Raw genomic sequence first — 20,721 nt, 5'->3', positions numbered from 1 at the left:
ATAGCCACGGACCACACTGTCAGCCACAGGCCCCATGAGACCCAGGGGCCACACAGCCACAGGTCACCCAGAGAGCCAGGGGCCACATAGCCATGAGTCACCCAGAGAGCCAGGGACCACATAGCCATGGACCATACAGATAGCCGAGGCCACACTGTCAGCAATGGGTCCCAGCAACAGCCACAGGCCACACAGATAGATAGCCAGGGGCCACGCTGACAGCCACGGTCTCATGGGCTCTTTGGTCTGGAGCCATAGAGAAACCCAAGTGAGGAATAAAAAAGAAGATTCTGTAAACAGCACACAGCCTCTGGTGACCAAGGCCATGCCACCCGGGGAACACGCCGCCCGCTCCTGCCACACAGCACGCGCAATGCAGACTTTACAAAAATAGCAACTATCTGAGAATACTCCGCTGTTCTCTGCCTGACAGTCATCAAATAATTTATACAAGGTTAAAGAAATGTAGAAAATAAACATTTTTTTGTTTTTGGTGGTTTTTTTTACACAAAATAAAGAAACTATGCACATGGCCTCGGCCTCCCGTGGCTGGCAGGTGGCGGGGCCCCGGCGAGGGCTCCTAGGTCCCGGCCAGCGGGCGGCTGTGCCTAGTCCTTGCCAGCACAGGGCACGTCCGTGACATTCCTGACGGCGCGGTTGTCCACTTTGGGGCCTGAGGCCCAGAGGGCAGGCCTCCCCAGCGAGCTGCTGGGCTCTTTGGTGAACTGACTTGAGAGGAACTTCTCCACCTCCAGGGAGTCCACCTCTCCGCGGCCCAGCTCCTCGTCCTCCTCCTCGTCCCCAGCGCCCCCGAGGCCCGCGGGGCCGGGCAGCGCCTCTCCCGCCCTGCGTGGTGGCGTGAAGTTCTTGCACTGGTATAGCACATCCTTGTGGCTCCCTCCACCTGGGCCCCCGCCCGGCCGCTCGATGGGGTTCCGGATGGGGTTGAGTGGGGCCCACTGGTTGTTGGCGCTCTCGTCCCGGGGCAGCCGGCTCCTCTCCCGCTCTTTCCTGCGTTTCCGTGTCCACCACACACAGATGACCACACAGGCTAGCCACAGCACACTGAACACGCTGCACAGCACGGGCACCAGCAGACCTGGGCGAGGGAGGGGCTGAGGAGCTGCTGGGGCACCACGCCCCCGGCAGACTCCTGCAGGGTAGGGCTGGAGGCTCCCTGTCCCCCACCCAGCCACCTGAGCCTGATCTGCCTGGTGCATTCCCACTGGTCTGGGGTCCTGCTCACCTGTGGAAGAGCCGCCCATGACAACCGTCTCCACCTTAACCTCGGTGACCGCCAGCAGCAGGGAACTATTGCCCCGCTGTGTGATAGCAGCCACAAGGGCATGGGCTGCACTCTGGATCAGGCTGCTGTCTGCCAGGTCCCGCGCAGGGCTGAAGGACTGCAGCAGAAGATGGCCTGTGGGGACGGCTGGGGACACACTGCTCTTGTCCCTGAAGCCTGCCCCAGAAGGCCTAGGCCCTGGTTAGGGGGCCACCAGCAGGGGGCGCCATGACCAGGGCTGTGCTGCCCGTGGTGAGGGCCTGAGGGAGCCTGGGGCCCAAGGCTTCCCCTGTGGGGGGCTCATGGGAGAAGAGCCTCTGACCCAAGTGCTGTGCAAACCAGCGTTGTCCCCAGGCCTCGACCTCTGCCCATGCGCCCTCGCTGGCACCCAGTCTGCACCTCAGGAACTTTCCACCCTTCACTCTCCCTGACCACTGTCCTTCCACACCAAGCAAGACCACCCACCCTTTGTCGGGCATCCCTTCCTATGGAACCTTCCCCTTGGTCAATCCCACCAGCTGCCAGCTGACAGCCACTTCTTCTAGGGCATGCCCCTACCCAGGGCCCTCTGCCCAACAGCCCCGACCTCTGTGGCTTCAGATAGCACACACAGGAAAGGACTTCTGCCGCCCAGCTGATGGGGTGCTGGCCATCACTGTCCATGCCTCTGACCAGTACCTGCCCAGCCTGCTACCTGCTGACCCACTTCTGCCCATTCTGCCTCTGCAGCCCAGGCCCAGCCCTGACTGAGACCTGAGTTCCCCAAAGCCTCTGTTCACTCCTTCCACACCACACAGGGCAGCCACTGCCCTCCCCACAAACAAGCTCCCTGTGGACCGCGTTTGGTTGGACCTGCTCTGGACCTGTCCCTTGCCTCTGGCCCTCAACAAGCTGACTTCACAGCCTCCCACAGCCATCAGCCCCTGCAGTCTCTCCAATCTAGCACATCCTGGTATCCTGTCATCACGTCCTCCAACCTTTGCCCTCCCACCCTTCCCAGGGGCACTCGGATAGCCGTCCAGGCCCACTGTGTACCCACTGCTCTGCCCTCTTGCCCTGCTGACACTTCTCCTCAAGCCTGCTTGGTTCCAAGGGACTTTGGCATGTCACAGGTCCCCTAAGGGCTCAGGATGCACTTACCATGGCCACCTCCACTGCACTGGCCCCTGAAGAGGCCCGGTCACAAAGCAGCAGGAGCAGGCGGTCATGGGCCACTGCCCTTGTGGCAGGCAGAGAGCGGATCCCAGAGCAGATGGCGTCCACGGTGGTGCCCTGCAAAAGTGGGCAGCAGGTGAGTGGGGCCTGGGACTGGCGGCCTGAGGCCAGCAATCCCTCAGTGGCCATTGGCTCATGGTGAGACACACCTTGCAACCTACCAGGGGAAGCAGAGCAGACCAAAAGGGCCTGCCCTGCCGCCGCCCCCCACCCCCCGTCCTGGGGCAGCAGGTCCACCCAGGGAGATGGGGAGGGGAGGAGGGGCTGGAGGGGCTCAGGTTCTAAGACCCCAAGGGGGATGGGCAGGTCAGCTCTGGGCACCCAGACGACTAGGGCAGGACCTTGGCAGGAAGGAGAACTATCCACAAAGCTGCAGGCAACAACCCAGATCAGGGCAGCCACCTGTGGTCCAGGACCCAGATGGCCAGGTAAACAGGAAGCCCAGCCTGGACCTGCTCTCCCAGCCTCCCCCATGACCAATGGCACCCAGGATGCAATGACCCCTTCATCTGAGTCCACAGGAGCACAGGCAGCCCTGGGCTGTGGGAGTGTGCACCACTTACCCGGGGCACCTGGTCACCATCGAAGCGTAGTGTGAGGCGTGCACAGTTGTTGTCCAGGTGGCCAGAGCGCGGCAGGCAGGGTGTGCTGGGTGGCAGGTGCTCCCCTGCACCACACTCCCCCCAGGCCTCGCAGGGCGGCTGCAGGCACTGGCCTGGGGCCTTCTCTCGGCACTGCTGCCCGGGTGGGCACTGGGCACTGAGGGCGGCAGGCTGGCCAGACAGCAGACAGGGCTTCCACCCACACCACACCTGGGGCAGGCATGGACATCACGGGGACAGGAACCGAGGGTTGGGTCAGCGGGTCCACCATGCAGCCCTTCCCCCACCATCCAGGCCCTAGGAGCCAGGCTGAACACTACAGTTCAGAAAGCTTTTCCACCGGAGCAGGTGGCCCTGTGAACCCAGGCTCAGCCTCAGTTTCCCCAACTGCACAAGGAGGGGTGGGGCCTGGCTGGGCCCAGGGGCCCTCCCAGGATGTCTCAGAAGTAGGTACCTCCAGCCCTGACCCACCCCCGCCCAGCCTCCTGACAGCTCAGAGCAAGCCTTAGGATTGCGGATGCTGGGGGTCAGCATCTCAGCAGACCCAGCAGGGCGGGCAGGCCCATGACTCCAAGCTGGGCCCCACCTTGCTGCAGTCTCGGTGCCCGTCGATGCAGCGGCAGCTGTTGCAGTCTTCCAGCCAGGAGCTCCCGTGTGGGAACGGCGTGCCCCGGGACCAGCAGGACCTCCCAAACCCTATCACTGCCAAAGAAGAGCAAGGTCGCAGGGGGTGTCTGGGCCCAGCCCTGCCCAGCACCACCCCCACCAAGCCTACCTTCCTGGCATCGGGGGCCAGCTCGGCCAGGTGGGCAGCTGCAGCGATACCCATCGATCTCATCCACACACGTGGCCCCGTAGGCACAGGGTGAGGACTGGCACTCATCGATGTCTGCAAGAAAGTGGCTGACACTCAGGGGCAACAGGCTGGCACCAGAGCAGGGCCTGGGACCTGGGCAGGGTCCCCATGGGAACAGCCCTGGGCCTGCCAGGCTCCCTCAGCAGGGCCACCTGCCCACAGCAGCCTAAGCTGGGATAGCGGCTGCCACTGTCACTCGCCAGCCTGAGGCATTCCCACCCCCACAGCCCTCCATCTGCCTCTGGGACGGGGATGCACAGGGGTCTCCAGGCACCAGGCCTTCCTAGGACACTCCACTGCCAGGGTAGACCCGGTGGACAATGGCCCTGGGCCACAGCTAAGAGGCTATGCTGTGCCCTGATGGCCCCCTGCCTCCCCTCATGACCCTCAATTGGTCCAGGGCAGGGCCACCACTTGTCACTGGAGGGCATGCCCTAGGACACAACAAGACACACAGTTGGTGCAGGAGAAGCAAGACGTGGATGTCTGGGTCCCCAATCTTGACACCCAGGCTGGCTGGAGGGGCCCCCAAGGTGGCAGCTCACACCCAGCGCCCACCCAGCTCGTCTAGGCTGCTCACTGATGCGGCAGTCAGGGCCTGCGAAGCCAGGTGCACACTCGCAGCGGAACCAGTTGACCCCGTCCACACAGAGGCCACCATTGTAGCTGCAGGGAGAGGGTGGGCATCAGGGTGTCCCTCCCTCAAAGCCTCCACCCCACCTCTGGGGCTGCCACTCACCAGGGCAGAGGGTTGCAGTCATTGGTGTCTGGATTTGAGGGAAGAGAGAAGACCATTGGTCCAGTGGCCACCTGCCCAGCACACCTCCACGCCAGACCTGGGTGCCCAGGCTCATGGGCAGACAGATACTGTCCACACCAGCCCCCCCAGGCTGTGGGGCAGGAGAGCGGTGGAGGAGTCAAGAGTCCGGGAAGGGTCGCCAAGGAGGTGGATAAGGGGCCTGTGAGCAGGAGCCCTAAGCTGCAGGGGGAGGGCTTGGGCAGGGGTGAACTTCTGGGGGAAGGGTGGGTGTGGGCGGGTGGTGGGAGGAGGAGGTCTGGGATAGGAGACTGATGGAGAGATGTGGACCGCCCCCCACACTGGACAGGCAAGTGGTCCCTCACAGCCCGCTCCCCAGCTCACTGTGCGTGCAGGTGCGGCCTTCCCAGCCCTCCCGGCAGATGCAGGAGAAGGAGTCCCCGCTGCCCACGCAGGTGCCCCCGTTCAGGCAGGGGTTGGGCAAACAGCTGCTATTCTCAGCTGTGGGAGGGAGGCACGGTCGGCTCAGACCCCAGCCCAGGTGGGGCAGCAGGGACTGGGCAGGCTGTGTGCAGCGGGTGGGGGCTCCTTACCAATGGTGCAGGTGCTGCCCTTCCAGCCCGGGGGACAGGCGCAGCGGAAGGTGTCTCCGCTGTCGTAGCAGGTGCCGCCGTTGCTGCAGGTGTAGGCGTCACACTGGAACTCGCCTGCGGGCACACGGCGGCTCAGCAGGCAGGCCCGGCCAGGGCAGGGTCCCGGCGGGCAGCTGCAGCCGCGCACTCACGCGAGTGGCAGGTCTTGCCCTTCCAGCCGCCATCGCAGGCGCAGTAGAAGTCGTTGACAAGGTCGTGGCAGCGGCCGCGGCTGTGGCAGGGGTCGGGGAGGCAGTCGTTGGAATCTGGGGGCGAGGACGCCGGGTCAGCGGGAGCACCGGCGGGGTGGAGGGGCCAAGGACCCCAGCCCACCTGCCTGGAGGGGCGCAGGCTTGCGGGGGGCGGAGTCAGGCCCTGGAGGGGCGGGACCGCACTCACTGGTGTCGCACAGCTCGCCCTCCCAGCCGCTGGGGCAGAAGCAGCGGAAGGCGTCCACCTCGTCGATGCAGGTGCCCCCATTGCGGCAGGGCTGACCCAGGCAGTCGTCAATGTCTGTGGGAGAGGGCCCGTGAGTCCCAGCGGCCGGCCTTCCCACCCCCTGCCCCTGCAGGTACTCACTCTCATGGCAGTAGGTGCCGGTGAAGCCGCTGTCGCAGACACAGGAGAAGTTCCCCCCGGGCTGGCTGACACAGTGCCCGTGGGGGCCACACACACCGGAGGGCCTCGAGCCAGGCACCCGGGACCCTGCCTCCAAACCGCAGCCATCGATTACTGTGGCAGAGGGACAGCAGTCAGGCCAGCGGTGCCTGGGCTTGCCCCACCCTGACCCCACTGGGCCTGAGGGCTGCGCCCTGCACCTCTGCAGCCTCCACCAGGGCAGGGCGCCCTGGGCACCGAGCAGTTCTTGCCGCCAAAGTCCTCAGGGCAGGCGCAGTAGTAGTCGCCCTCCAGGTTGTAGCAGCGGGCACCATTCAGGCAGGGGCTTGGCTGGCAAAGGTCCACGTCCACCTGTGGCCCAGGTGGAGCATGTGTGAGAGCCCAGCCCAGACGGGGGCACCACCAGGCCTGTGTTCACCTGAAGGCAGATCCCTGGGGAGCCCCAAGGCCAGGCCACTGCTCCACCTAAATGACCAGCCCCAGGCCGGGCAGTGCCAGCCAGAGCCTGGAGGGAGGCCTGCCTGCTTGAGACCACACTGGCCGTCAGCTGGACGGAAACACCTGTGGGTCCCAGGGCCCTCCCAGCCCCTCGCCTCCACAGCCCGAGCTTCCTCTGCCTCCCACAGCAGCATCCGGCCTCAGCTCCTCCTGCTGGCAGGAAGGCTAGCTCCCGACCCCACATGCCAGGCGCCCTCAGAGCCAACACTGCAGGTCCCTCCCTGGGTCACTCCATGCTCACAGACCCGAAGCCAGGCCTTTGTTGGGCAGAAGGCCAGAGCAGAGGCCAGTGTGGCCAGGGCCGAGGCGGCGGGGGGGGGGGGGGGGGCTCCAGGGAACGTTCACTGCGGCTCAGGACCCACTGTGACCCATGACACCCTCGCGCCCAGGCACCCTGCCTGACCTGGGGCTCTCTTAGGCTGCCCACCTGCCCCCTCCATCAGATGGGGCTACCCTGCCCAGTCAGGCTCTCAGGGACTTAGGGGACAAGGTGTGGGGGACACTCCTGGGCCACTCTGGGGAGCTCCCACTGCAGCCCCTGCAGGTCCCTCAGGTGGCAACACGGCTCGCAGCAGGGCTCACCTCGCAGAAGAGCCCTGACAAGCCCCTGGGACAGTGGCAGCGGAAGCCGTCCACCAGGTCCTCGCAGACGCCACCCCCACGGCAGGGGCTGCTGGCACACTCGTCACGCTCCAGCTCGCAGTGCCGGCCTCCAAAGCCGCGGGGGCACAGGCACTGGTACCCGTCCACCAGGTCCTGGGCGGGGCATGCAGGGCCATGAGGCAAGTGCCTCCCAGCCCTCCCGCCCAAGCCACCCCCCAGCGCCCCAGGGGCAGCGGCCACAGTGCCCTACCTTGCAGGTGCCACCGTGCTGACACTGCCCACGACAGTCATTGACATCTGGGGGCAGAGGGTCCAGGTCAGGGTCGGGGCCCCCCCGGCATGCCCCAGCCCCACCCGCCTGCGCCCACCCATACTGACTGATGTGGCAGTTGATGCCCTTCCAGCCCGGGATGCAATCACAGTAATAGCCGCCAATCAGGTTTTTGCAAGAAAAAGCATTAAGGCACGGCTTCCCTTCACACTCGTTGGCGTCTGTGAACGAGAAGGGAGCCGTGGGGCTTGGGCCCCACCTGCTCACTGCACCCTGCAGCCGGCACCCGCAGCCCAGCAGCAGCCGCAGCCACATGCACAGCCTGATGTCCATGCGCACGTGGCCCCGGGCAGCCCTTACCCAGCTGGCAGGTGGCCCCCACCCACTGCTCAGGGCAGATGCACTCGAAGCCGTCCACCTGGTCCACACAGGTGCCGCCTGCTGCACAAGGGTTCGAGGCGCACTCGTCAATGTCTGTGGAGGGGGAGAGGCAAGGCGTGTGGCACGGTCTGTGTGGGGAGGGGCTTCCCCTGGTGGGAAGCAGGGCTACATGCCTGGGTCTCCCTGCCACTGGATGTCCTGGCCATGGCATCCATACTGCTCTCCCCCAGGTGCTGTCCTGACCCTGAACCCCTCAGGGCCACCCCAGACACATGCATGGGCACTCACCCAGCGCACAGGTGGGCCCACTCCAGCCTGATGGGCAGTGGCACTCGAAGCCAGATGGCACCTCATGGCAAGAGCCCCCATTGGCACAGGGGTTGGAGGCACAGGCGTGCTCAGCTGCAGAATCAAAGTGGGGGTGAAAGGGTGGCACCCAGGACCCACTGCTGCACGAGGGCTCCTCCCCGGCCCACAAGGCCCAAGGCCCAAGAAGTGCTCCCCAGAGACCAGCCCTCAGCCTGGCCAGAGTTCTGGGGTGGCTTGGCAGCGTACCCCGCTCGCAGTTCTTGCCGGAGTAGCCATCAGGGCAGGCGCAGTGGTACTGGTCAGGCTCAGCGTTGATGCAGGTGCCCCCGTTGACACAGGGGTGGTGGTTGCCACAGTAGTTCAGGTCTGGGGGCATGGACAGTTCCTCAGGGACAGAGCCTGCAGTTCCCACTTCTAAGCTGGGGTCTGGCCTCCACCCCTGCCCCTTCCCCACCCCAGGCTACCTTTATCACAGAGCAGGCCACCCCAGTTGGTCTCACAGTCACAGTGCCAGGGCTCCACGCAGCTGCCATGCACACAGCCAGGGTAGGGGACACACTCGTCACAGAATCTCCCCTGCCAGCCGTAGCTGCACCTAGGGAGGCCAAGGTGTAAGGTCCATGAGTGGCGGCTGAAAGTGGCTGAGAAGCAGACAGTCATGCAGGCCACCCCAGGGACAGCGGTCTGGCTTTTGAACCAGAGTGGCTTCAAGCCAGGAAGGGGTTAGGAACCTGCCGGCCAGCCACTGCCATGGGCACTCCCGGCTGCTGGCTGTGGACACTCGGCCCCAGCTGTCCCGTCACTCCTCCCCGAGCTATTCTGGGACTCAACCCTGAGCCAGCCCCAAGCACAGGCGCCGGCAAAGGAAGGCCCTGCCCACCGGGGCGTGCACACCAGCTCCCACTCACCAGGTGCGCCAGGCCTGGCAGCTGGCAGCTGCTACGGGGCCCAGGCAGGCCGGCCAGGCATCAGGAGAGGCTCTGCCCACCCTGGCCGTGTGACCCCGGGCATGCACATGACCTTGCTGCTACTCAAGGCCAGGAGTTGTGTCTCAGTGAAGCCCGTGAAGGGCATGCCTCAGGAATGCCGTGGCCACAGGCTGCGTGGGCAGCCCTGCTGAAGGCCACACGGGGAGGCTGCCGCACCAGAGGAGCTCCCTGGAAAACGGCCCCAAGGGCCCCTTGGTTCTGAGGCCTTGATGCTTAGGCTGGGCTCCGCCCCTGCTGCCCGCCAGTGTCCCCTCTGGCAGCCCTTCAGGTGTGCAGGCGACACAGAGCCACCAGGTCAGAGTGCCCAGGGTCCTACAGCAGACGCCCCAGGTCCCAGTGGGCTGCTCTCCAGGCCCCAGGGGGACTCCAGGGCCCTTCCCTACAGCACTCATGTCCCACAGGACGGGAATGACGTCCAGGCCTCGTCACTTCCACGCCGGCACCTGCCACGAGTTATTTTTATAAGAGGAAAGACCGCAGCCCTTCCTGAGCTGCCCTCGGCCCCGAGGCCACTGGCCCAGCTCACCCAGGCTCACAGTTGGGAAACTGAGGCTGAGAGCAGGGGGCTCCAGGGTCCAGCCCAGGATGCGCTGGGCAGGTCCATGAGGCCTTGGGCCCCACCTGGCGTCCTCCCTCCAGGTGACACTGGGAGATGAGGCTCAGGGTGGGGCCATGACTTGCCTTGGTTCACCCGCCAGGGAGTGCAGGGCCGGGCTCGGAGCCCAGACCTCGTGGGTCCCAAGGGCACGCTCTTGGCCCTGGGCGGGGCAGCCCACGCCACGCAGCTTCCCGCCAGCAGCTCCAGGGCCTGGGGAGGCGGCAGGAAGGCTCAGCCATCTCCCGTCTCCGCAGCAGCATCCGGCTGGGGAGGGGAGTGTCCTCCGCTGAAACCCGAGCCTGGCCTGCTGGAAGCAGCTGCCTCACCACAGGGCCAGCAAGAGGGTGGGTGGGGCTCACCTACTGCCCCAATGCTGTGGCCGTGAGGGGATGGCTGTTCTTCCATCTCCTCCTGCCTCAGTTGGGCATTCAGGCCACGCAGCTGCCAACCACCGGGGACGCTGGTACAGCTGTCACAGTGGTGCACTGCACACAGAGACCAGGGCTCTGACCGAGTTCCCCACCCACAGGTCACAAGGGAGGGCTGAAGTGGAGGGGAAAAGCCATGCCTGGGCTGAGTCACGAGGCCACCCCTCACGCCACACTGTCCTCTTCCACCCAGGATGTGGCACCTGGTACCCCTCACAGGACATGGGCTCACTCTGGGCCAGAGCCTCCTGTGTTCCCTGCAGGGCCCTGAGACCACCAGCTAGTCTGAAACCCCATTATGTTCAAGGGACAGCCCCCAACCTGGCTCCCCTCCCTCCCTGGGACTGAGCGGGGCTACTGATCCATCTCTCGGCCAAGGCACCTCCAGTCCAGCCCCAAGCCCTGAGGTCCCTTCCCTGCAAACTTGGTGCTGTGTGACCTTTTCTGCTTCAGTGTCCTGGACTGGAGCACACCGGGCCCTCAGGGGAGCCCTTCCAAGGACGTCTGGAGGCTCCACGCAGCCTCCCTCCAACAGCAGACCTCTGCTCCAGCGGCTCCCAGGGCCTCCTCCAGCACCCACAGTGTGCGTGTCCAGCCAGGAGCACCCCCAGCCCACGCTCCCAGCCCATGCCCACGACTTGCTCCACAAAGTGGCAAAAGTGCCCTTGAAGGGTGCCCAGTACCCCTCACCCTGATCACGTTGGCCCCACACCACCGAGCCAGGACCTCTTCTGTCTGCACCCAATGGCAGCAGCCCCCACACCTGCGTGTCTTCACCTGTTGTGGGGACTTGCTCCTGGTCTCCGCCCTCAATCTGCCCAGCCCCAGGGCCCACACCTGTATGCACAGGCGCCCATTTCTGGGCAGACCTCTCCATGCCCACATTCACTGCTTCTCAGCTGGCCTGCCCAGCTCAGGCTATAGGCTGGGGCTCCTTCTTGACCCCACACACTCTCTCCTCCATGTATCAAACCCATTTCCAACGCTGGTCCCTAGGGAGCCTGCAGGACTGGCTTGCCTGGCCACCTCCCACTGGGCCCTCACCCCCCTACCCACCTGGCCACAACCCGCAGCAGCCTGCTCCCCACAGCCCCCTGTTCCACCGGGCTGCCTCTCCTTCCCCCTGGCCTCCTTTGCTGCCTCTCCCCCAGTCTGGTCCCCGGTGCTCCCCAGAGTTCCTCCTGTACTGTGGACTCCCAGTCTGCTGGTGGCTCTGAGGCCTCTGACCCTTGGGGCATGACCATTTGGCTGTCCTCCCCAGGCCTCTGTGGTTCCATGGAGCCACCACCAGACACTCCTCAGGCCCTGTATAGCCACATGCCCCACAGGGCAGGATGACCTGTTCTTCCAGCGAGTGGCTGACCCAGCATGGTGCCTGGCGCAGGAGGTGGTGGACGGTGAGGGGAGGGCCGGAGGGCGGCGCGGGGCTCACCTGCACTCCCCAGGCACTGCGCATCCTCCGTGGAGCAGGTTACATCCTTGCTTGCACACGGCTGTGGACAGAGGAGCGGAGGCATGGCTACAGCAGCCCGCCCGGCCCACCCGCCCCTGCCCGCGGCCCTCACCTTCCTTGCACTCCTTGCCCATCCAGCCGTCCATGCAGGCCTTGTTGCCGTACTGGTCACAGGTGTAGTGGCCAAAGAAGTCGTTGCGGGGCCGGCAGAACTTGTTGCAGGTGGCACTGTAGTAGTTGTCATCGCAGCGCACGCGGATCTGCAGCTCCAGGTGCGCCACATGGCCGCTGAAGTGGAGGCTCTTCCAGCGGTCCTCGGGGTTGATCATGCCCGCGTGGGACACCCGCTCGATCAGCAGCTCCTCTGCAGGGGCAGCAGAGTCAGCCAGCAGCCTAGTACCTGCCTCCCCCAGGAGAGGCAATGGGCCCAAGGAACCAACCCGTTGGTGGCCTCAGAGGCACTGGGGCAGCAGAGGAAGCCACAGACGCTGCCACAGCTGGGCACGTTCTCCAGCCAGGCAGGAAGCTCAGGGCCCAGGGGTGCCCACCTTGCCCTGGCCCACCCCCAGCTCCCCCTGGACACATACCGCACACCAGTGGGGTGGGGCCCACCAGTACAGCAGCCAAGGCCATGAGGAGCCCAAGTCCCCACACCTGAGCCCCACTGCCCCACATGGCCCTGCCCCAATGCCAGTACCCACTGGTGCTGCATCTAGCCCCAGCCTCTATCTCCCAGCAGCCACCACTTAAAACAGCCTGCCTTGGACCCCAGACACAGGGGGGTCAGGCGCCCCGCAGCTGGGTCTCACGTTGGAGGCAGCTGCTGGGCGGGGGCACCCTGAGCCAGGACACTCTGTGATGCCTTTCCCTTTGCCTTCGCACCAGGTTGCATCAAGGAACCTTCAGACCCCACCTGGCCCTCGCCATGTTCAACAAAGTCTGGGGTCATCATTCCCCTGAGCCAGCCCACCCCCCGCCAGGCCTCACACCCTCAGCCCAGCCAGCCTTGTCAAGGACCCTGACGAACTTGCCTGGGCCTCTGTCCACCTCTGGTCTGAGCTTCTGGCCTCCACACGTCCCCAGCCTCATCAGTGGTGGCCCAGGCGTGGCTGGCTCAGCCCACACAGCACTGCCTGGAGTCTCCCCCGGTGCAGTACATCCAAACTACACCAGCCCCTCGCCCCGCTCCGCGACCCCGGCCCACCCTCAGCTCCTACCGACTGCCTGGCCACACCTGACCCTGCCTGCCTTTGGCCCACCCTCACGGGCAGCCTAAGCTGGTGCCAACAAGGAAAGGCTGGGGTCTGGCCTTGCTGACCCTGTCCTCCTGCAAGCATAGGGGCCTGGCATGGCTCCTCGGACGCCAGGTGCTGCCCACCTGCAGGCTCCATGCCTGCTGCTCCTCTGCCTGGGAGGCTCTTGTCCATTTGTTCATACCACAGGGCCAAGACCCTCACATGCCAGCCTGCAGAGGGGCCACTGGTCCCACGTTCCAGGACAGAGGGCCAGGGAGGAGACCATGAAACCAGAGGGAGACACTTGAGGGGTGCCCCACTGCACAGCGTCACCAACCAGGGCCCCAGAAGAACACGTGCAGCAGAACGGTGCTGGACAAGCTGGGAGTGGAGAGCAGGTGCCCCACGGCTCTGCCAAAGCACAAAGGTTGGTCCCCGAACAGCAGCTCCGTCCCCAGTTACCGGCCTCCCCGCGGCCGAGCGGGGAGCGCAGCCTGCAGCAGCCACCCTCCTGGCCCCCGCCCAGGCGCACTCACCATCGGGGGTGGTGTCGTTGTCCCAGTCCCAGGCCTCCACGATGAGGGTGAAGGAGCGCTGCAGACAGAGGTGCAGTCAGCCCCAGCCAGGAAGCCCCCGTCCCACACCCTCCGGCCACACCTCCACAGCCCTGCCCTCCTGGCCACACAGGTCAGCTCCTCCTCGGAGCCCCGGAGGCCACACCCAGCCATCCTGAGCTGACTCCAGTCAGCAGGGAACTCAGGGGGGTGACCTGCCACGGTGGCACAGACAGCCCACAGGTGACCTGACAGGTGTGCTCCGTATGAGAGCACCCCATGGCAAGACACCCGAGGTCCCATTGCCAGACATGCTGTGCCCGCCCTGCTGCCCCTCCACCAGGCACGTGGAGTCGCCCCCACAGGTCAAATTCAGGGGCTGCCCCCCAGACAGCAGCTTCACAGCAAACAGGCAAAACCCATAAACGCGTCCACCCAGGCCCGGGCAGGTGCAGATGAGGAAACTGAGACCCAAGTGGTCCTGGGCCTGCCCGGCACAGACTCTGCCAGGGCCGCAGCTGCCCCACCATCTGGCCCTCCTGCCCAGCCATGGGTGCAGCTGTGTCGGTCACTCTGGCAACACAGACCTGGCCTTGCAGAGGGAGCTCTGAGCTGCTCGGCTGCACTGCCCCTCAGGTACTTTGTACAGCCCGGGACCCTCTGTGGCTGCGTCCACACTGCCCAGCACCATCCTCAGGGCAACCATGAACCCATGAACAACCCCAGGGTCAACCGGCTCCATCAAGCCAGGGTCCCTGGGATAGCAGGTCTGACCTCAGGCCTGCTGGCCTTCCACCAAAGGGACACTGCACAGGGCATCTGGGGAGGCACCCCCTCCCTGCAGTCGGGCTGTGCCGGGGAAGCCACACAGCCCCAGAGGGCCCACTCTCACTGCCGCATCCTCCCACTGACTCCAACCCTAAGCCTGGCACCCTCATCCGTGCCTGGCACCTAAGAACTCAGCTTCCCCAACCCAGTGCCCACCAGCCCCAATCATGCTCAGCCTCCACCACCCAGCCTGGCTTCAGGGACCCCTGCCTGGTGACACCTAAATATGGACAGCTTAGGCCAGCAAGGGAGCAAGGCCACAAGGAGGGATCACCTTGCCTCCTTCTAGAAGCTTCCCAGTGGGGCTCACCATGCCTCTCCATTCCACTTTTTAAGTCTTTCTTAAATTCTCCTCCCCATGCCTGCCACGCCCCCCCTCCCCGCCAGGCGCCAGCAACTGCCCTTCTCCCAGGGCTCCCTGTAGCCACGAGGACTCCCAGACCCACCCATAGGACCCAGGCAGTCCCCAAGCGCCCAGTCCTTGTCTGCCTGGTGACAGAGACCTCCTGGGGCTCACGGCTCCCGTGTTCACAGCCACTACCTGGGCACACACTTGTCTGCCTTGGGGCCTACACCTGGACACCTCTGCCTGGCAGTCCTATCTGCCTCCTGGGGACAGTCGAGGCCTCCAGCCCATTCCCAGGCTCCACCTGTCCCCTGCACTCTTTCACATCAGGCGTGGACCAATCCAGCTCCAGCACGGAGGAGAACTCCTGTCCTGGAGGCCTGGAGAGGGGCAGGGGGACGGGGACTGCCGGGCAATGAGGCGGCACTGTGAGCAGAAGGACCACACAGCAGGGCTCAGAGCAAGGACAAGGGCTGGGAGGCAGCACCAGGCAGCATGCCACACCTGAGGGCCACAGGTGACTTTGTCACTGACACTCCGCAAAACAGAGGCCACTGAGGGTCTGAGGCCAACAGTTCCACAGTTGCTCCAGTTACTGGGCAGGACATGGAATCATCAAGGCCAAGAGTGAGGACAGGGCCAGAGTGGATCTGAGACCACCCAGTGGGCCACGCCGACAGGCCAGGGCCCAGCAGCTCCAGCTACACCTGGGCTGCAGGGTGAGCAGGGAGCTCCTCCCAGCTCCCAGGAAACCCACGCCAGCCGCCCAGGTAGGATTACCACCACCTTCGCCTGAGCCTGGGGCTCCAGTTACACACTCCCACAGGGACATGAGCCCGCCCGCCCGCCGCCCAAGAGGGCCCCACCGCCCGCCAGATGGGCTCCCTACACCTGGGCGGCAGGAAGTCATCCAGGGAGAACCTGAGCCGGCAGGCGGGATGGCACCTGCCTCTCGCCCACCTGCCAGGCCCTGCAGGCCCTCCCAGCTCCTCTCTCCCACCCACCAGCCTCTAAGACTCCATTTCCTCCCCTGCAAATGACAACCTGTGGCCCGCGGTCTGGGGCAGGGTTCTGTGGAACCCTACAGGACAGAAGGAACAACGGTGCTGAGTGGATGCAGAAAGTTCCTGCTGTTCCAAGGGATGGGGCTAGGGGGCCATGGGGACTTGGGACCAGCAGGGGAAATGGGTGGACTGGGTGCAGGTCCGAGACCCCCACCTGCCCAGGTTCCCCAACAAGCAGGAAGAACCCAGAGCCTCCTCCCAACCCAGCCCCCTGAGGCCCCCAGCTGGAGGATGTCATCACTGAAGGCCTTGCCACACTTGTTCCCACGGCCTGGCCTGACTGAGACCCACACGTGGTCACACTCCTAGCCAACCCCACCCCACCCCATGATGACCTCTTCCCTGTGCAGAGCCCCAGGGCTAAGTCCAAACTCATCCCACCCCCAGACAAGGCTGGTGGGGTGAAAGGCAGATGTGGGACAAGCGCGCCACACCAAGGCCACCGCCAGAGGCACCCAGGCCAACAGAGCCTCAGGCTCACTGCCCAGGCCCAAGCCTCCACCTGGCTCTCTCCACATGCCCAGCGACCCCAGAGCACAGCGCCAGGTGCCAGAGCCAGGAGCTCCCAGCAGATACATTTCCTGAAACCCGAGCTTCGGAGAGGCTCAGGCCTCCACCACATTGTCATCCAAGGGACGGGGAAGGGCCCCCACCCCAGGCTCCAGGGACCCACCAGTGACTAGCCTGAGAGCCCCTCACACTCCCAGGCCCTCACTAAAGGAGAGAAGCGGCCTAATTCAGGCTGAGCATGGGTACAGGAATCAGTTGAGGTTGGCGACCAGCTAAGGTTGGTGACTGAGGACCTCTGTCAGCACCACGGCCTTCAGGTCAGGCCCTGGCTTGGCTCTCCGGGATCCCATACCGGCCCAGCCCACTCCCCATTCAGTGCAGACACCACAGAACATCCAGGAAGACGCCTGGGAGCCGCGATCCCTTCCCAGCCAAGCCGTACCCGCACACCCACCTTTGCAACTCACTTTCTCCCCAACTACACCCTTAAGGCCCAGAGAAAGAGCCCCAGCCATCTGCAAACCCCCTACTAGCTGGGCAGCCCTTCCTCCTCCCGGGTGCAAAGCAGAGCTCGGCTTGCCCCGAAACCCCCCTGAGCAGGACTCCTGGTCCCAACTGAGAAGGTGTGGAAGGGTCAGACAGGGCAGTGCCCACCCCACCCCAACCTCCTGTGTGCAGAGAAGGCGCATGGAGGTGGACAGGATGAGCAAGAGGCCAGTGCTGCACCAGCCCCTAGCTCCAGGCAAAGCAGAGGGCAGCTTGGACCTCACACCTGCCAAGGGCAGCTCTGGAGCACCTATCAGCACAGCCTGGCTGGGGACTCATAAGGCTGGGCCTCCGTGGCCAGTTGGATGCATTGGGGCTGGGTCCTGTGTCCACACCCCACCAGTCCTGCCCCTGGCACTCATGGCCCCAACCAGCCACAGAGCCCCTCCCCAGGGGTCTCCGCTGGTCCTGAAAACCCTGCCAGTCCTCTCCTCCCACCCCCAAGCACACCTAAGCCTTTGGGAACCTGGGCTCTCTGCTGAACAGCCAGTGGGGGAGGGGAAGGCTGGGAGCCAGGCTTGGGGCTGCAGCAGCACCAAGCTGGGTGCCTTTCCTAGGGTCCTAGTAGAAGGCACTGCTTCATCCACCTCTGGTGAGGACAGCCGAACCCAAACTGCTAATGGCCACGGATTTCAGCTCCTGGAGTCACCAGAAACAGCCAGCCCCAGCCCTCCTTGGCATCTGCAGGGCCCTTGCCCACCCGGGTCTTCCTACACCCCCAGACCTACCCGGGGCCCATGATCTGCCATGCCACCACCGGCAGCTGCCCTCTGGTACTTGCAGTGCACATACCAGAAGGGTCCACCTCCAAGGAAGCAGACTGGGGACAGGACCTCACTCTGGACAGGGCTCTTGAGCTCAGAAGGTGGGCTAGCCAAGCAGGAGTGGCCTCCAGCTGGACCACCATGTCTCCTCCCTGGTCAGTCCTCTGCAGGGTGGGACCCTGGCTGTCCAGGTCAGGGCCAACTATTGACCACCCTATACCTCCCCTAATCCACCAGGCCCCACAGGAAAGCTTCCTGCTCCTCTGTAACCCTCCTCTGGCCACTGCCACACAGAGTACTCACTCACACCTGTGAACAGCCACAGGCCAGGCATCAGGACCAACCCAGGATGACACCAAGCTCTGAAAGACAGGTGGGGCAGGGACAAGAAGACAGCCCCCACACACGTGCAGCCAGCCAGGGCTGCACCTTTCCACATCCAACACCCCAGGCTCATCAACTTTAAGAGGCTGAACCTCAAACCAACATGGAGCCACAGGCCACAGACAGCCCCAAGCAAGGTCATGTGTAGAGTCCAAAGTAGCTTCCAGTCGACCTCCCACGGCTGTCTCATTTCTCAAGAGGCCCACCTCACACCCACTCTTCCAAGGAGCCCAGGGGTCTCCGCTGGTCCTAGCTAGGACTTTGCCCCACCCTCCAGGCTGAAGCACCTGCCTCAGTCCCTGGGAGCCTAGTCAGTCCTCACTCAGCCGACTCAGAGCCAAGTGCCCCAGTGGCCACCTTGATTCCAAGTGCACCCCAGTTCATAGGACAGAGCTGAACTTGTGGCAAGCTGGAGAAGTGTGGCCGCGGGGCTGCTGCTGGCTGAGCGGAAATACCAGGGTGCTGGCATCACCATGCCAGCTCCAGGCCTAGCAGCCGGGTCGCATGGCGGGAGGGGAGAGGGGAGCAGAGTCTCTGCCATGCGTGCTACTACCCCATGGCCCTGGCCCTCCTGGAGCATTGAGGGAGGCAACTGGAAGCAGGAGGATGGGAGGCAAGGTGGGACTGAGACCCAGGCCCAGACACCAGGGAAGGTGAGGGCCTGCCCCATCCCATCCCACACAGACTGGCCGCCTGGCAGGGCAAAGAGCCACGAGGGACACGCGTTGGCCCGTCACATTCCTCCAGGGCCTCCCTGCCCCCATGCCACTGCTGCCAACTCCAGCAGAAAACACATCCTCAGGTAGCGATCTGGAGCTGTGCTGGCTCTAGCCCAAGTGCAGATGACAGGCTGCGGGCCCTGCTCAGACCTGCCCGATGCGCGCTGTGGGGGCGAAGGGGGCTGGGCTGGTGGTAACTGCCGGGGCCCGCCCATGCCTGCCCCTGACCTTTTGCATCTTGGGGACACATTCCCCACTCTGAGGGCTCCGGGTCAAGGAATACCAGGGATGCTGAGTGGTAGGGGAGAGCAGGAGGGGCTGTGGCAGGCAGGCATCCCCAGTGTGGGCAGGACCAGGAAGGGTGAAGATGGAGAAAAGCAGGGCAGCCCACAGAGGGGATGCAGCCTGGGCACAGGGGAGAGCCTGCTGGCCAGCCTTGATCATGCTTGGCCCCAATTTCCAGGCTCTTTAAGGCCCAGGACGTCAGGTGGACACACTCCTATGCCTCCCAGTGGCTGGGCCACCCAGAAGACCACAGCCAGGAAAGGCCCTTGAGTCCCGGGGCACCTGCTCTGTCCACTCCCTAATCACAGGCCCCAGCTGCCCCTACCACAGCAAAGACCTACTCAACAGCCATTCCAGTTCCTGCCCCCACTCAATTCCAGGCCTGCAGACAGCCAACAAGCAGATAAGAACCTACAAGTTCTGATGCCTCAGCCCTCTGCACCCTACTGCCCAAGGCAGCCATGGGCAAAGGCCTGTCTCCCAAAGCAGGATCCCCATGTCCTCCTCCCAGCATGCCCAGGATGGCCAGGCCGGGACTCTTGTCTGTCTGGCCGACCCCAAAGAAGACAAAACGCCCCCTAGCCTCAGCTTCCCACCCTCCAAAACATAACAAAATCAAAACACAAACGAGAAGCTCCACAAGGATCACAGCACTGAGGGTCAGAGCGCTGGGGCCCACTGTTTCCTCTGGGCATCTTTATTCCAGCAGCAGGGACTTCCGCCAACACACATGCATTAGGCCCTCCCGACCCAGGTCTCAAGCGCCTGCCCGTGCCCCCGGGCATCCAGGAAACTGCAGGGCGGGTGCAGGCTGGCCAAGGGCCCGGTGCGGCTCCGCCAGGGCCTGCCCCAGACTGGCCCCAGCACGCGCGACGCACATGCCTCCGCCGCCTGCCCGGGGCCCGGAGCGCCTCGCGCCTCCCCACCCAGACAGACACGAGCGGGGCGTCGCAGGCACACGCCGAGGGCCGCCGCGCACGCGGACCGCTCTGCCCGCCGCGACCCCGCGCCCGCGCTCGTCGGCCCCGCGGCTCCTGCGCGCCCACGTGGCCAGGCGCGGACCGGCCCGCAGAGCACGCGCCTGGGGACCGCCCGCCGCGGGGCGCCCCCTGCCGGCCCCGCCCCGTCTGGGTGAGCGCGGCCAGTACCCCGCGGGGCCGCAGGTGCCGGAGTGCCGAGCTGGGCTCAGAGCGCTGAGGGGGGGTGGTGGTGGAGAACAGGGTGTGGGGAAGGGGCGCACCTACCGGCCAAGCGAACTGGAAGGGGATAACGACGAGCCCCGGCTCCGGGTCACCACCAGCCCGGGCCCGCGCGCGCGCTCGGTCCCCCGCAGCGCCCGCCGGCGGCAGGTAGAAGGAGTTGCCGCCCAGTACGGGCGTGGCGCCGTGGCCGTAGCTGCAGGGCCCCGTGGGCGTCACCTTGGCCTGGTACTCCTTCAGGCACACGCGCACGTACGTGTCGCACTCGTCGTGGCCGCAGCCCCCCGCGCGCGTCGTCCGGCCGTCGCCGTCACAGCAGGCGCCGCTCAGCAGCTCCCCGTTCACGTTCCGCAGCGCGCTCAGCTGCAGCTCGAAATAGCCCATGGGCCGCGCCACCTAAAAATAAGGCGGCGGGAGAGCCGAGGGAGGCGCGGGCCGGGGTCGGCCCGCCGGGTGCCCGATTGGGGGCAGCCCTGCTGCCCCGCCCCCACCCCGATAGCCGCGCGCAGCCCCGAGGGCTTCGGAACCGCTGCGGCCCCGAGGCGCCCTCCTGGCCCCGAGGGGCGGCCCGGTGAGCCCTGTCCGCGCCCCTCGCCACTGTGCGCCCAGCTTACCTGCACCCAGAGTGCCAGCAGCAGCAGCAGCCATCGTGGCAGGAGCCCCCAGCCCCGCATCGCCGCCTCGACCCCGCCCGCGGCCCCGCCGCCGCCGCCGCCCGCTCCCGCTCCGGCGCCGCGCCGGCCTCCAGCGCCTGCCCGCCCGCCCTCCAAGCGCCAGCGGCAGCAGCACAGG

The 20,721-nt window shown here is 65.3% G+C and overlaps 1 protein-coding gene across 6 annotated transcripts; it reads right to left on the bottom strand.

Annotated features, from left to right (window-relative positions):
- Nucleotides 1-464: 464 nt before the first annotated feature.
- Nucleotides 465-20,626, bottom strand: Jag2 (jagged canonical Notch ligand 2). Of its 6 annotated transcripts, none has more exons than XM_071607459.1 (26): nt 20,544-20,626; nt 19,975-20,325; nt 13,267-13,324; nt 11,608-11,859; nt 11,475-11,535; nt 8,492-8,622; nt 8,274-8,393; nt 8,007-8,120; nt 7,698-7,811; nt 7,445-7,558; nt 7,317-7,363; nt 7,046-7,219; nt 6,166-6,316; nt 5,927-6,079; nt 5,747-5,860; nt 5,500-5,613; nt 5,309-5,422; nt 5,100-5,216; nt 4,698-4,848; nt 4,539-4,624; nt 3,878-3,991; nt 3,689-3,804; nt 3,064-3,312; nt 2,426-2,557; nt 1,247-1,403; nt 465-1,099 (listed from the first exon to the last, which is right to left on the bottom strand). In XM_071607459.1, exons 1-26 carry the CDS (start codon nt 20,601-20,603, stop codon nt 609-611), a joined length of 3,855 nt encoding a protein of 1,284 aa, XP_071463560.1. In that variant the 5' UTR covers nt 20,604-20,626; the 3' UTR covers nt 465-608. The 6 variants fall into 6 exon arrangements, with proteins under 6 accessions (XP_071463560.1, XP_071463562.1, XP_071463563.1 ...); XM_071607461.1 differs by having other exon boundaries at nt 4,698-4,725; XM_071607462.1 differs by having other exon boundaries at nt 20,149-20,325.
- Between the last annotated feature and the right edge of the window lie 95 nt (nt 20,627-20,721).

Source organism: Marmota flaviventris, chromosome 2 (assembly GCF_047511675.1).
Source record: "Marmota flaviventris isolate mMarFla1 chromosome 2, mMarFla1.hap1, whole genome shotgun sequence".
NCBI lineage: Eukaryota > Metazoa > Chordata > Mammalia > Rodentia > Sciuridae > Marmota > Marmota flaviventris.
Note: the sequence above shows the minus strand (reverse complement) of the source record. Positions and strands in the feature narration are given on the sequence as shown.

Bases quoted from the DNA above. Each gene is read 5' to 3' on its own strand.
- Jag2 (XM_071607459.1), bottom strand. From the start codon at position 20,603: ATGCGGGGCTGGGGGCTCCTGCCACGATGGCTGCTGCTGCTGCTGGCA. The intron at 4,625-4,697 runs GTGAGTGGCAGC...CTCTCCCTGCAG, and splicing joins GACTGCAACCCTCTGCCCTG to CTACAATGGTGGCCTCTGTG. The intron at 3,992-4,538 runs GTGAGCAGCCTA...ACTTTCTTGCAG, and splicing joins AGGCCCTGACTGCCGCATCA to ACATCGATGAGTGCCAGTCC.